We start from the raw sequence: 15,640 nt of genomic DNA, 5'->3' as shown, positions 1-15,640 counted from the left end.
TGATACCACTTAGAGTTGTTAAAACTGTGATAGAGAAAAGTTAGTACAAAACTTACATAACTTAGGATTTAACTTATATAACTTAGTGTATACTTATTAATATCAATTGAAAGTAGTTAATGAAATAAATGACTGAAGTCAATGATTTCACCGTTTTTTTTAAGAAAATAATCAATTAAATTTCTTTATTATGGGTTTTTGTGGATTGGGTCATAGATTGAATTGAATCGGAAAAAAAGATAATCCAGTTCATAGAATTTTTTTTTCAATGGATTTTTTTTAATTATTTTATTTATTTAAATTGAAACGCTAATCGAAAATCGAGAGTCAACAGAGTCAAGTCAAGAGAGAATCAACAGCAACATAAAAATTATAACTGCACTATTAGTGGGTAGATAATTTTTTTTACTACTCTACGTATTTTTTAAATTCGCGAAAGGCGAGAAGATCTTGTAAAAATGGTGTTATGATTGTCAATGTAAGCAGAGCAAGTCAGTCTAGCAATGTTTATGAAATAAGTAACCCGTGTCACTGGTTTATTTGTAATATTTTTTACGTTGAATTTTTTTATAACTTTTTCATTTTAAGTGCCTAATTATGGAGGTAAACCTTTTGAGTAAATGTCGTAAGTACAAAAAGTATTATTTAAAAACGTGTATTTAAAATGTTGAACTATAATACCAGTGTTCTACAGTAAACTCGAAGTAATTTATATTGTACTACCTATAGGAGAAGTGGGTAGCAGGTTACCTAGCAAAAAATATTTAATAGCTAGACATAACCTGATATCATTAGACTTTTATTTTGACACTTAAAACGGGCTTGTTCACGGGTTTCAACTCCTGTGGGCCTAGCAAGAATATCTGTGACAATCGCCAACGTATCGTTATTGACAAAATTTGTATTAAAATTTGCGCAGCGCCCTCTATCAGGCGTAAAGTACACAAAAAATCTCATACTTATTTTTGCCATAATTAACGATGACAATACGAAGGCGATTGTCACAAACATTCGTGCTAGACCTTCCTTCAACTCGACTGTTACGAATCTATCAGTATATCTCATAGGTAAAGTTAATTTTAAAAGCTAACTACAGAACGTACAAGTAATTTAATTGATTAATATAATGACTTTAAGACGTTTAGAATTTGATACGTTTTCAGTTTCCAGAACAGCCTCTAAAATTAAAAAAAATAACATGAATATGGAAGATTTAAAAAGAAGTTCTTTGTTGGAAATGGAGGTAAAAATATAGTGTACCAATTATTCAAATTCAATGAAAGACAAGTTTGTCAAACCGGGAATATAAAAATGTCAATTCTAACTAATTTTAGGCGAAAGAAGAGTCTGAAACTGAAAGAAAAGGCAACCCAACGCCAGAACTAACAACTTACGGCGGTTTAAAATTAGGATGGATTCAGGTTAGTTATAACAAAAATAAAGTTGAAATACTTTACTAAGTGATAAAGTCTTCTATTAATTGTGTAACCACTACCACACCAATCAATACCACAGCAATACAGAAGGTAAGCGTGAAGTGGAAGCATTTCCGCATATAGTCTGATAGATGTGTATTCCTTATGCTAAATTATAGCCTTCTTTCCCGTCTCACCCTTTTCTTATAATTAAATGTCGGGAAGTAGATTTTGAGGAGTAGGGGACATACAAGAAAGTTAATATTGTATTCGAGTACGGTCTCTTCACTGTCCATTTGTAGGCAACACATCTACAACCTTTTAACTTCTCGCAGATGTGTATGGGCAGCGATCACCTTTCGCTATTTTAGCTTTTAACTTGCTTATTTACCACTTAGATTAAATTCATTCAGGGCGTGCTGATACCTTGTCTCCTTAACATCTGGGGCGTGATGCTATTCCTGCGCATTTCGTGGATCGTGGCGCAGGCGGGTGTGGCGTTGACCATTCTCATCGTGCTGCTGTCGGCTCTCGTGTGCGTTCTCACCACGCTCTCGCTCAGCGCCATCTGTACTAACGGACAGGTGCAAGGAGGTTCGACTAGATAACCTAATATGTCTAATTCTAAACTTTTTAGTCTAGCTGCCGCACTCAGTCGCTTGAAGCTCATTGGTTAGATGTGGACTCGTCCTAATGGTTACGTGTTACATAAGCATTGCTTTACTGTGGCAAAGGTGAATAAAGGTGAACTTTAGGGCAGGTTTACAATAGAAAATGTATACTACTGCGTAATTTACCACGAAAAGATTTAGTGTATTAGTTGGTGTAGAGTTCTCATATTAAATTTACATTAGGCTCTCTCTATCAAGAATTGAAGACTCAGAGCGAGGCGTGAAGAGTTTTAATAAGTTATTAGGCCCAATTTGTTTAAAATGTATTAACCGTATTTTGCAAATTCAGGTGGGGTTTACTACCTTGTATCAAGATCTCTGGGTGCAGAATTTGGCGCATCTGTGGGTATAATCTTTGCATTTGCAAATGCGGTTGCTGCCAGTATGAACACTATCGGCTTCTGCGAGTCCCTCAATGAATTGCTTAAGTCCCACGGCCTTAAAATTATTGATAACGATGTCAACGATATAAGGATAGTGGGTACAATTGCACTTCTAGTGATGTGCTTGATCTGCGCGGTTGGTATGGACTGGGAAACTAAAACCCAGGTAAGTATACGAAATAAGACAAATAATCCTTCTTTTTCCAAAATAAGGAGTAACTTTGATACCGTAGTTAGTACCACACCTAATCCCATATTTGCATTATTCACATATTGCTTATATTGCATATTTATTACATAATTATGTCATATTTACTTCGTCATTTTGTCACAAGATTACGCTCCTTTGTTGTAAAAATTCTTTAGCTTATTTGTTTATCCTGATATACTTTGAAGAAGTTTTACCTTTTTTGTACTCCTTTTTTTCTGAGATATCGACGTTGGTTTACAGAATTTTCTAATAACGGTCATTGTTGTGGCTATCGCTGCGTATGTGATGGGCGCATTTATCGGGCCCACAAGCGCTACGCAGCAGGCGCAAGGCTTCGTCGGCATTAATTGTAACTATGTATTTGTTACTTCATTATTTTGTACAAGAGAATGCACGTTACACATTTGATGTTAAATTGTTGTTTGGAAAAAAGATAAATAGTAAAATTAAATCCAAAAAGCTAAGTTAAAAATGTACAGATTTATAAAGTTCAGATCACCGTCAAAGGATCGTTTGTACACTTACAAAGTTAATATTTATAATATTTTCACAACAGTGGAGACGGCTGCGACCAACATTTGGCCTGACTTTCGCAACAGCGACGGAGTTAACCACAACTTCTTCACCGTGTTTGCCATGTTTTTCCCCGCGGTTACAGGCGTGCAGGCCGGCGCTAATATCTGCGGCGATTTAAAGGTAACTTATATTGCGTGATAATCAATAACTTAATAGTCGTACATGGCTTTAGTCTAAAAGACTAATAGTCATACATTGTATAGAAGATCTACCTTCTAAAGGTGTTATTGATCGCACGGAAAATTACTAAGTTACTACTGCAAGTTACTCCTTATTTCCTCGGCGTAGGAATAGAAGTAAATCTTCTTGACCTTTGATAGGTCAAATTACTACCGTTTAGTGTAAACAAGTTTTGCTCCACAGATTATAATTTACGCTGGATACCAAAAATAACTTCATTATTTCTCTTTCTTTGACAATTTTAACTGATTATGTGTATTTAAGCTCGTTAAATAGTAGAGCAGCTATGGAGCAGTTAAAATTAGCTGCTTGAACGGCTATTTATTCAGGACCCCGCTACAGCTATACCAAAGGGCACATTCCTGGCGCTGTCGATATCTTTCGCGAGCTACCTGGCGATGTCGGTGCTGTGCGGAACGGGGGCGCTGCGCGACGCCAGCGGAAATCTACAGGACCTGGTCAACAACACCCTGGACGCCTGCAAACCTAATTGCTTGTATGGACTACACAATAATTATTCGGTACGTTATTGTTATTCGAACTTAAAAGGAATGGGCGAAAACAGAAGAGGTTTGATATTGTTACGTGCTAGGGTTCGAGGAATTTGGAGAGAAAAACCTGCTGACTCTTTTGAAGAATTTATTGAACTAACACTAGGTCCAACACAAAGCACTAGGTCCAATCACTAAGCACTAAGCACTAACGAAGTCCTAGGTCGTAGCCAAGTAGAAGGTTTCCCTTGTATCGCTGGTTGTCGCTTCGAAGTCGCCTCGAAGGTAGCTCAAACTGAACTGACTCGCTCGCCTCCCTGCGGCTATTTATATAGGCCGAGTCGAGTCCGAGACCATTCCAAAAAGTTCCTTTCTGGAACGTTTCCAAAAGGCGCGAACGTCATCGACCGGTTTGGACGCTTCCGGAAAGATGACTCATTTCTCACGCTCGCGCGCCGCGGTTTTCGAGATACTTCCAGTTTTATAATTTCACAACAGTACCTCTAACGCCATCTAGTGTTGAGTAGAGGGTTTCACGTGACTTTGTACCTTCGTAACACTACTCCCCTCTTAAAGATGCTCGTCCCGAGCATCGTTGTTACCACCATGGTATCGCGCCAGCCGGTCTATGTGTACTACTTTGAATGTCCCTCTTGGTTGCTTCTGAATCCTATAAGTCACATCGTTCATTCGGGTAACCACTTTGTAAGGTCCGTCCCACTGGGTCTGCAACTTTGGAGATTTTCCTTTCCGGCGAGTTGGGTTATGCAGCCACACCAGTGACCCTTCATCAAAGCCGCTCGTGTTCGATTTCCGGTCGTATCTGGTTTTCATGTTCTCACTTGACTGTAACCCATTTTCCCGAACCAAGGCGTGTATATAACGCATTTTTTCCCTTAAATTGCAGACATAGTCTTGTACGGTCTCTTGTCCTTCCGGTGACCCCCCTGTCAATACTGGGATTCGTAGTTCTCTACCGAAATTGACATACGCCGGGGTAGCTTTTGTACTCTCATGCTCGGCGGTTCGGTACGACAGAAGGAAGAGTGGTATATACTTGTCCCAATCCTTTTGTTTGTCGTCAACTAATTTCGCCAAATGCCTCTCAAGGGTCTGATTAAATCTCTCAACCATTCCATCAGACTGTGGATGGTACGCGGTGGTCCTCGTCTTATGCATGCCCAAAATCCTGCACACTTCTTGGAAAACTTGCGATTCGAAGTTCCTGCCCTGATCAGAATGGATTTCTAGAGGCACACCAAAACGACATATCACTTCTTCGACTAACTTAGAAGCGACTGTGGTAGCTTCTTGGTTAGGTATGGCGAACACTTCTGGCCATTTGGTGAAGTAGTCAATGACGACCATGAAGTACTTGTTTCCCGATTCTGTTACAGGAAATGGCCCAGCGATGTCAACTGCAATTCGTTCCCACGGTGCATCGACGTTATACAATCGCAGGGTCCCACGGTTCCTGGTCTGAGGTCCTTTTACAGCAGCGCAAGTAGTACACTTGCGGCACCAATCCTGTACATCATCTCGACAATGCAACCAGTAGAATCGTTCTCGCACTTTTGTTAACGTCCTCTTGACACCTAGATGACCTCCTGATACGCCATCATGTATTTCACGGAGAACATCTGGTACTCTCGTTCTCGGGACAATTATCTGAAGATGGAACTCTCTGCCGTTAGTCTTCTCCCATTTCCGGTAGAGTATTCCATTTTGAATATGTATGGCATTGTTCTTCCGTCCAACCGTTGGCAGTAGCAACAGTCTGAAATTGCTGACGATAAGCGTTCCAAGAAGTAGTGCCGTCATACGGCGGCACTTTCACTCTTGGTCCTTGCGCCACTCCAATATTTCCACTAGACATCGCAACTCCCACGGTTTCAAGGCGCACTACTTTCTTCTGAAGTTCAGTGAGGCCGGTTTTCACATTTTCGACATCCAATCCTAACCCGGTAACTCGTTCTTCCAGTACGTCGACATCTTTTCGAAGTTTACCCACCGTGTCACTAAGATTATTAATAGCCCCAAGCGCTTTTTCTTGAAGTTCTCTTTGTTGCTCTTGTGATTCTCGAATCGCTCTGATTTCAGCTTTTTGGAACTTTTGAATCGTAGTCAGCTTGCGTTCTTGTGACTCTTGTAAAGCACCGAATTTGCATTCTTGTGACTCCTTCATTTCCCGAATTTCAGCCCTTTGCAGCTCCATTAATTCAATTATAATAATAATAATAAGACATTTAATTCGTTCAAAGACATTACAACACTTATAATACAATTAAAACATTAAAAGAAAATAAAACCTAAAGATCACTAATATAATTAAAACTAAGGACACGAAAAGTAATGTACATAAAAAAAAAAATAATAATAATAAACAAATTATAACTAAGCGTTGCAATGCAGAACAGATAGGGCCTTTGCTCAGCTGTATGTTTCTTTGCCATGGGGGCAGAAACACTGATATTCTGCAAAAGCCTTGAACTCCGCAGCACGTCAGTTACAGCACGTGATAAAATAAGTGAAGTATAAATATTCCTGTACAATTTAAAGAGCAGGCTAATGTTTTTAGGATAAATTCCGAGACCAACCTATAATCATGATAGTATGTACATCTGCTAATACTGCTAAATAAAATAATAATAATAAAAATAATAATAATAATATAGTAACGTAAATAAAAAAAATGTATTTCCATTTATCATAATAAAAATTGGAAGCAAAAAAAAATAAAAAAAGAGATTCGATGGAGGTTCTACAATAAGTACTCGTAATTTAGTTAAATTTATTTTTAAAAGTTAATTTTGTTTGCGCGCTCTTGACTGGCGGCGGAATGTTATTCCAGCACCGGGTAGCAGCGTAGCGGAAACTACCTCGGAACGCCGTAGATTTGTGTCGCTGCGTGCTGAGCTGCAGGAACCGCTGCTTTCGCTCAGCGCATCTACCTTTTGACCAATTAAGCTTTCTAATTGAAGAGCCACTGAAGAAGCTACGATGCCGCTGGTGGGCGTGGCCAGGTGGGCGGAGTCAGTGGGCGGGGCTTGAGCCAAAGTGGGCGTGGCCTGCGTTTGAGTGATCGGAGTCTGGGGGCGTGGTCAGTGGGCGGGGCCTGGTAGGTGGGGCCAGTGGGCGGGGCTAGGTGGGCGGAGTCAGTGGGCGGGGCTTGAGCCAAAGTGGGCGTGGCCTGCGTCTGAATGCGCGGAGTCTGGGGGCGTGGTCAGTGGGCGGGGCCTGATAGGTGGGGCTTGCTCCACGGTGGGCGGAGCTTGGTCCCCAATGGGTGTGGCCACCGCAGCACGTTGAGCCCTTGTCCTGACGCCTTCCTTGAAGTCCTCTCTCGGAGTCAATGGCATCTCCAAATCTCACTTCCGACACCAATTGTTACGTGCTAGGGTTCGAGGAATTTGGAGAGAAAAACCTGCTGACTCATTTGAAGAATTTATTTAACTAACACTAGGTCCAACACAAAGCACTAGGTCCAATAACTAAGCACTAACGATGTCCTAGGTCGTAGCAGGTTTCCCTTGTATCGCTGGTTGTCCCTTCGAAGTCGCCTCGAAGGTAGCTCAAACTGAACTGACTCGCTCGCGTCTCTGCGGCTATTTATATAGGCCGAGTCGAGTCCGAGACCATTACAGAAAGTTCCTTTCTGGAACGTTTCCAAAAGGCGCGAACGTCATCGACCGGTTTGGAAGCTTCCGGAAAGATGACTCATTTCTCACGCTCGCGCGCCGCCGGTTTTCGAGATACTTCCAGTTTTATAATTTCACAACAGTACCTCTAACGCCATCTAGTGTTGAGTAGAGGGTTTCACGTACTCTGTACTAGTGATGCAACGGAAGTGTCTTACCGGAACCAGAAACGGAAACAGATGTCAAAAATAAATTTTAGCAGAAACGGAAATGGAAACGGATGCGGAAACAGAAGTGTAAATAATAATAAAAAACATATTTACAAAAATATTTTTTTCGGTAAAAACAGTTTGTATTCGTTTTTAATTTATTAAGGCATTGGATATCGGTGTCCTTTAGCCTTCAATGTATGTATTTATACTGCGCTGCAATAAGTTAAAATACGCGTTTTTTTTTTAAATTATTTTCAGGAAACAAAATTACACTATTTACAAATTAAAGATTGCCAAACCACTCTTGTTGACAAACGACAAATATATTTCTAACTATATAATGATGATGATATATTACATGGTTAACACTTATTCAGAAGTACATTTAATAACTCGTAAGTATGAAATAGTCACATTTTGCCAGTTGTCAAATTTTATATGGACAACAACTAGATAGTTTACTCCAGCAAGAGAAACTGATTGTTTCAATCAGCAGTAGAAAATATTACGCGCTTAAATTCACAAAATAGTACGTAAACAAACAAATGCGACAAGTGCCGAAAGGCCGCGCACGGACTGCCCGTCTCGCGCCGCGCATTTGGATCTCTCAGCCGTCGTAAAGTTCCGTTTTATCTCCGTTATAAAAGTTGCGGAAACAGCAGCAGAAACGGATGTTGAAAAGCACGCGGAACTTCCGCACTTGCGGAAACGGAAACAGACATCCGTTGCATCACTACTCTGTACGTTCGTAACAATATCTATTGGACGGAAGTTCAATTCAACAGTAAAAGTTCCGTACAATATCAAAAATACACAATGTATTCCTGAGTGGTTAGTTAAATTATTTTTTGTGATTTTTTCCGGTATGTTGCGACTTTTAAGCTAAGCTTAAGCTAGTTCATCTAGCCACCCCGTACTCACTCAGCAACTAAGTAGATATAGCGTTAACGAGTGAACCAATCATCATTACCCGATGTTTATTGTTGAACTTTACGAACAGATAATGCAACTGATGTCACTGTCGACATCGTTGATTTACGGCGGATGTTGGGCGGCGACGCTGTCAACGGCGCTGACTAACCTGTTGTCGGTGCCGCGGCTAATTCAGGCGCTCGGCGTGGACCGCATCTACCCCGGACTCATCTTCTTCTCCAAGCCCTACGGCAAGCACGGCGAGCCTTACCGTGGTTATGTTCTCACATTCATTGTCTCTCTTTTATTCCTTCTTATTGGTAAGTGATTCTTTTGACGCGCGTGAAATATATGTATACCTCGTCTAAACACAATTTGCAAGCTATTTTGATTCAAGGGTGAACTCAAAACTACCAGACTAAGTTTGCGCCCTTGCAGCGATTTGATTTGTACAAAAAATTGACAGACCAATCGGATTTTATAACTATTATCTAAGTATTTTTTTTTATAAAAACATCTAAAAAATGTTTATGGTGTTTTTTAAATGTTTCACCTTCATGTCATGTTCTGTATTTATCGTTTTCAATATAAAATCTCTTGTTTCCATGTTCACAGCCAATCTGAACACGATAGCACCTTTGATAACGAACTTTTACCTCGCGTCGTACGCTTTGATAAATTTCTGCACATTCCATGCCGCCTTCATCAAGCCCATCAGTTGGAGACCTTCGTTCAAGGTACGTAGTTTGTGAAATACACGTAAGAAAAAAAGCTTTTACTTCTCCTTTGTTTCGATTGAAATTCTAAATTATGTAAACAGTGGCACATCAAATTCCATTCGTAGCGGCCATTTTTATATTTTTCTTTTTTTAGCTATTTCGTGAAACTTGTAAGATAAAGTAATGTGATATTGTTAAAAAAGGATAGCTAATGATATGCAGTTACGTCAGAAATATTGTTTTATCAAGATTTTTTGCGTAATTTGTAGTTTTCTATGGGTAAACTTGACCTATCATACCGTTTTTTAAATATGTCTGCACTTTTACTAGTCATTTGAAAGTAAAACTCTAGTACAACTGTCTAATATATTATTATTATTGACGTTGCTAACGTTATGGAAAGTAGACGTAAACACGACTTAAACATCAGTGTAAGCGTCAAAATTCAAGTCAAAGTTTTGTAGCCCATTGTTGGTTCCGAATACTTTCGTCTTGTTGGTATGCATAAGTACGCCGGACTACAAAACGTGTAGTTTAGCCGTTCTTTATCAGTTAGCTTAGCTTGCTTAAATGTTTTAGTACTACAACACGTGGCTGTCGTTCGTTGGTTTCGTGCTCTGCATCGCCATCATGGTCGTGGTTAGCTGGGTGACGGCGCTGGCTACGCTATTCTTATTCATAGCGCTCTACCTGCTTGTGCTCTACAGGAACCCTGGTGTGTCAAAAGTCTTTCATGATTTTGATCCATCGGTAGTAGTTATAGACGGCAATACACACATTTCTAATCAACTTTCGACTATTAAGAAATAAAATCAATGAAATTATTTAAAGGGTAGTTTAGTAAGGTATGTTTTCTATTTTCAAATCTTTTCGAACCCGTATCAGATATCACCTGAGCATCTATCTTCATAATATCTTCATTTAAATGTTTCTGTTCTGACATACTAGATGGCGTGGACTGGGGCAGTAGCACAGAAGCACACCGCTACATGGAACTTGTGTGGGCGCTGGTACAGGCGAGCCGCCCGACGCACTCAACGCAATCTGCGCAGTCGACGCAGGCTGCGCACTCTGCCCGCTCATACCGCCCGCAACTGTTGCTGCTGGCGGGACGGCCGCCAGCTCGCGCGCAGCTGCTGCAACTCGCGCACCTCATCACTAAAGTCGGCTCTTTTGTAGTCGTCGCTGATATTACTGAGGTGGACTATTTTGTTTTCTAATCTAAGTAATTTCCTGTGTATGTTTAATTTTCAAGAGAATAAAGGTTCAAATACATAGGTTATCTTGAAGTGATTGGCAGTTATAGAAACAATTTGTGAGTGATGACTTGGGTTTAATCAATTAAAAGAAACATTTCCTTGCCCGAAAAAAGTTATTAACTAGTTCACGCTTTTAAGCTATTCCTTGTGCGGTAGTATGACCTCACTATATAGAGAAATCGTACAAATATATTTCAGTCACCTCTATCATACACGGAGAAAACAAGTCGCAAACAGATCGGCGAGTCGTGGCTGCGTTCTCGTAAAATCCGTGGCTTCTATACGTTGCTGGACGGGTTTTCCTTCGAGAGCGGTGTTCGCGCGTTGATCCAGGCCGCGGGTCTCGGCAAGCTGGCCCCTAACATCATGCTCATTGGCTACAAGAGTAATTGGATGAAGGATAACCCTGATAGTCTGAGAAGCTACGTCAGAGTTATACAGTAAGTGTTTTATTTTAAATTATTCAAACTTTCGTGAGACATTGTCGTAAACAAATATGAAAGCTAAAGAAACACTCACGTAAATTTGATGTGTCTGCGTAATAATACAAGTCCCACTCACTCTGATGAAGGGCCCCAGATGGGCTGGAAACTAGTCCGTGCCGACACAGGACAAATTTACGTGAGTGTTTTAGACGTTTATGTATTAGTTTAAGTGTTTAGTTCTTTATAGTTAGTAAATATCTTTTTTTTGTAATTAAATCCACATAATAGATATTTAATTTTAGTTTACAGTCATTTAAATTAAAACTAAACATTTTCGACAATGAAATGAACAAAAAGTTTAATCAATTTCATGAAATATTACATAATGATAATATATTATTTTATAAAATATCTATAATATGATAATATTTTAATAACTTGTAAGAACTACGGCTTGAGTATAAGAATCCAATAAGCATTTCTTTTGGTTACAATACAAAACATCTAGATTTCTCATTGTCCAGGCTGGCATTCGAGCACCATCTCGCAGTGGCAGTATACAGAGTGTCGAGCGCGGCGCTGCGCCGGCGAGCCAACAAGCTGGTGCTGCGAGCTCGCGAGGCCGCCGCCAGCCCGCTCGCCCGCCCACAAGCTGATATTATGAATGCTGACTCTAATTTGGATATATCGAATACTGATGAAGAAAAAGGTATTTAAAAACATTTTTTCTAATTGGTTTATTTAGTGAATTTAGTTTTGTAAATGTTACCTTAAATACCATTTTTGTAATATAACCAATAACTTACTTAACATTTTTGTGAACTTACACAATATTAAAGGTGTCGTATTTAAAAAGTAACAGTTGAGTTTTTGTAAAATAATAACCTAATTTGTGTCGATCAGTAGTGCTCATATGCTTTATATTTGCATTTTTAAACAGCCTTAACTTTTTTTAGACGATAAGTCGCAAGTGACCAACTATACGTCCGAGGATGTGACAAAGTCACTTATACTGAAAGCCTCCAGCGTATCTGAGACACAATTGAGATCTCCATCTGCTGATATCTCCATTAACACGTATAACTTCGAACAAACTCTACTGTCTGACAATGTAGGTAACCTTTTACATATCGACGCTGGAAAGCGTAAACGCTGTAACCCCGAAAGTATGAACTTTACAGGAGAGCCAAAAAATCATAATTCGTGAGCTGATACGCCTACAAGTATGCGGTATTTAGCAATGTTATGTAGTTTGTGCTAACCTATAATAAAATCATTATCGTTTGATAATGGTTGAAATTATTAACGTGTGAAAAACATATTCGCGATTTCAAGGGTTACAGCGTTTATGCTTTCCAGCGTCGATATAACGATGAAATCAATTATCAAAAATCTCAGTATTTATGTTAAAAAGTTTTTATGTAAGCTTTTAACCATCAGGAAACGAATTTTACTTTAATTTTCCCAATCATCTAATATTCCAATATTTTTTAATTCCAACGTTACCATTTCAATAATATTTATTCTGTAATATTTTAAATCTGTAGGAAAATGACAGCTTGGACGCTTGGTGGTTGTACGATGACGGCGGACTGAACATTTTGCTGCCGTACATTATCGCCCGCCACAAGACAAAGATACCGCTCAGAATATTCGCCTTGGCTAAGGCTGGGCTGCATATAATAGAGGCCGAGAACCGGTATACTTTTAATACTAGACATTTCAGTTGGCACGTTAAACAGAAAAAGCACCCTTATTCCGTACGTGCCAAATTAAATGTCGGGTTCTATTCATTTTATTAGTGTCTAAGTACAACATATACCTAATTTTGTTTACTTGAGCACATGTGTATTTTGATAAGGTATTCGTTGATCCATTTCCACTAGGTTAGGTTAGGTAGTGAAAATTGTGTTTTTGTTGAATGTTTCCAGTATGAGAGATCTTTTGAATAAGTTCAGGATCGACTACTCCTCGTTGACGATGGTACAAGGAATTAGCGAAAACCCAACGCAGGCCAGCATCGACTTCTTCAATAGTCTTGTTCAGCCGATGACGAGAAATGAAAGTAATGGTTAGCCATAATTCATTTTAAATTTGTAGATTTTTTTTTTATTCGCCCGTTTTTTTCTGCGTTTAAATAGCTGTAGCTGTAGTCAATCAAAAATATCTGAAACAGTGAGAGGCGCTGCTATTGCGTTTGGTTCTGTCAAAATATATATAAAACCTACTTTGATATAGAAAATGACATGACAGCTGCAGTAAAAGCTGATAGGGGCGCTAGTGTGCTCTCATAATTTACTTTGACTTTTGTCCACCGGTTCAAATAGTTATGTCGCTGAAATAACTGATATAATTTTCAGTAAAAGTAAATAAATGAAAACTATAAAAGAAACGAAAACATTGAATGTCCTCGATATTTTTAGTCTTATACCGATAGGATCATTAGTACACATAATTGACGTAAAAAGATTTCAATTATGTACTAGTCAATTAACGAATCTTAAGGATAACAATGTTTTATTTGCCCAGAATGTTTTATCACGGAATCAGAACTGGACTCCCATATAGCAAAGACATACAGACAACTGCGACTACGCGAATTACTTCTGGAAAATTCCATCGACGCTTCGTTCGTTGTTATCACCTTGCCTATGCCCAGAAAGGTATTTTTATATTAATTTTATTTATTAAATTGTATTGTAATCAACAATGGTTGAAAAAGAATGTAATTTTGATTGTCAAATAGTTCTTCTGGGCGGCAAACATTTGCGTCCACACACTTAGACCTTTATTCCACTGGCGTGACTAAACTGTGCGACTCTATAATACTCTTTGCGAGACCGTTTTTTTATTTCTTAGGCAATCGCCTTACAGCGTCTTGTAATTTTAATTTAAATGAATAACAATGTCACTTGTTTGGTCAGGGTGCGGTGTCAGCCGCACTATACATGGCGTGGCTGGAGGTGCTGAGTCGGGATTTACCGCCTGTGCTGTTCGTGCGAGGAAATGATTCCTCAGTGCTAAGTGCATGATTTATTACTATAGCATTTAATATACTTTATGTCAGATGTTTTTTATAAATCAACTAGCTGTCGCCTGCGACTCCGTCCACGCGAAATTAAAAGAAAACTTAATAAGTAGCCTATGTGTTCTTACAGTTTATGTTCTACATCTGTGCCAAATTTCATCAAGATCCGTTCAGTTTTTCGTAGATATTTTCAAACAAACATCCATCCACCCAAACAATCGCATTTATAATATTAGTAAGATAAGATTTTATATTTATGCATGTCATATTTTGATGATGACTTATCAAAATGTCGTATAATTGAGTTTCCACTGCGGTGACACTTGTTTAAGAATATATTGTTAATTATTTCTAACAGACAACTACAAGGATTAAAAGATGTTCTTGAACAATGTTACAGCTGTAGAAACTAACGGTAGAATATTATTGATAAAAACTTATTTCTATTTGTATTCTAGGTATTATTAATTGTATTTAATTGTATAAACATTCGTGAGACATTATAAGAAATTAATTACGAACTGCTTAAGTCACGTGTGATCGTCCGGTGACGTCACCGACTAGTTTCGGACCCATCGAGGGTCCAACTTCAGGGCGAATGTTTGAGTGTCGGTGCCGTCACCGGACAATCATACGTGACTTAAGCCATTCGTAATTATTTTATTAAATTTTAATTGATAAATAATTAATAAGAAAAATTGGGTTTTAAAGGATAAATTAAATAATAGAAAAACAAATATACGCTCTAAAATTTTATTCATAAACCTCAATAGAGTTTCTAGAAATTACAATTTCAGGAACTATTTAAAATTAAATACACTTCGTTTTATTTTTAGCGGCATTTTGGTGAACAATATTTTTAACCGTGAGTTTCCACTGCCTATAAATATTGTTCTCAGTTTTTTTAAAGTCATGTTCCTTTTTTCATACGTCTTTTTGTAGTAGAGACTTACGGTTAATTTTAACATTGCCAACAATTTGAATCATATTTACCTACTTATGTAGTTTTTTTTCGTTCTCTTGTACAGAAAAAAAGATTGCAAATTTGATTATTAACACCAAAAAAATTCTAAATATTAGAAATTTTTTATCTAGACACCTAAAATATAATGTTTTTGACATTAACTAGACATTTAGATTAAAAAACGTGCATATATGAAATATTATATAGTTTATATTAAAATGAATGTAAGAATGAGTTTTATTTATTAACGATTAAATTTTTCATTACATTATTGGTGTTTTTTTTTTACGCGAATACGATATTTCATAACCTTTCAGAATTTTCCATCCGATAAAAAGAAAATACAAAATATTTTGTATGTATAAAATATTACGTATTTAAAATAATTTATGAAAAGGGATGGGGGAAACACACGACAACATAAAAACCGAAAAAGTATCAGTAGTTTAAATATTTACTTTACTGCCGTACTCAGAGTCCGTAACAGGTCACCTTAGTATACATTTATTTTACTAAATCTAAATTAAAGGACTAGTGATCAATTAACAACAAACCT

At 38.2% G+C, this 15,640-nt stretch overlaps 1 protein-coding gene across 1 annotated transcript; it reads left to right on the top strand.

Annotated features, from left to right (window-relative positions):
- Positions 1–1,237: 1,237 nt before the first annotated feature.
- Positions 1,238–14,124, top strand: LOC106716353 (bumetanide-sensitive sodium-(potassium)-chloride cotransporter). The gene is made up of 18 exons (XM_045683000.1): positions 1,238–1,243; positions 1,335–1,421; positions 1,829–2,009; positions 2,376–2,635; positions 2,921–3,029; positions 3,237–3,376; positions 3,766–3,957; positions 8,778–9,009; positions 9,305–9,426; positions 9,988–10,123; positions 10,357–10,607; positions 10,866–11,107; positions 11,617–11,801; positions 12,049–12,203; positions 12,640–12,791; positions 13,024–13,163; positions 13,622–13,755; positions 14,017–14,124. The coding sequence occupies exons 1-18, from the start codon at positions 1,238–1,240 to the stop codon at positions 14,122–14,124; spliced, it is 2,832 nt and encodes a 943-aa protein (XP_045538956.1).
- Positions 14,125–15,640: the final 1,516 nt, after the last annotated feature.

This window comes from Papilio machaon, chromosome 20 (assembly GCF_912999745.1).
Source record: "Papilio machaon chromosome 20, ilPapMach1.1, whole genome shotgun sequence".
Classification (NCBI taxonomy): domain Eukaryota; kingdom Metazoa; phylum Arthropoda; class Insecta; order Lepidoptera; family Papilionidae; genus Papilio; species Papilio machaon.
This window is presented reverse-complemented; position numbering and strand designations above follow the sequence as displayed.

Excerpts from the sequence above, each read along its gene's own strand:
- LOC106716353 (XM_045683000.1), top strand. Across the intron at positions 9,010-9,304 it reads TCTTTTATTCCTTCTTATTG|CCAATCTGAACACGATAGCA; the intron begins GTAAGTGATTCT and ends CCATGTTCACAG. Across the intron at positions 10,124-10,356 it reads TGTGCTCTACAGGAACCCTG|ATGGCGTGGACTGGGGCAGT; the intron begins GTGTGTCAAAAG and ends CTGACATACTAG.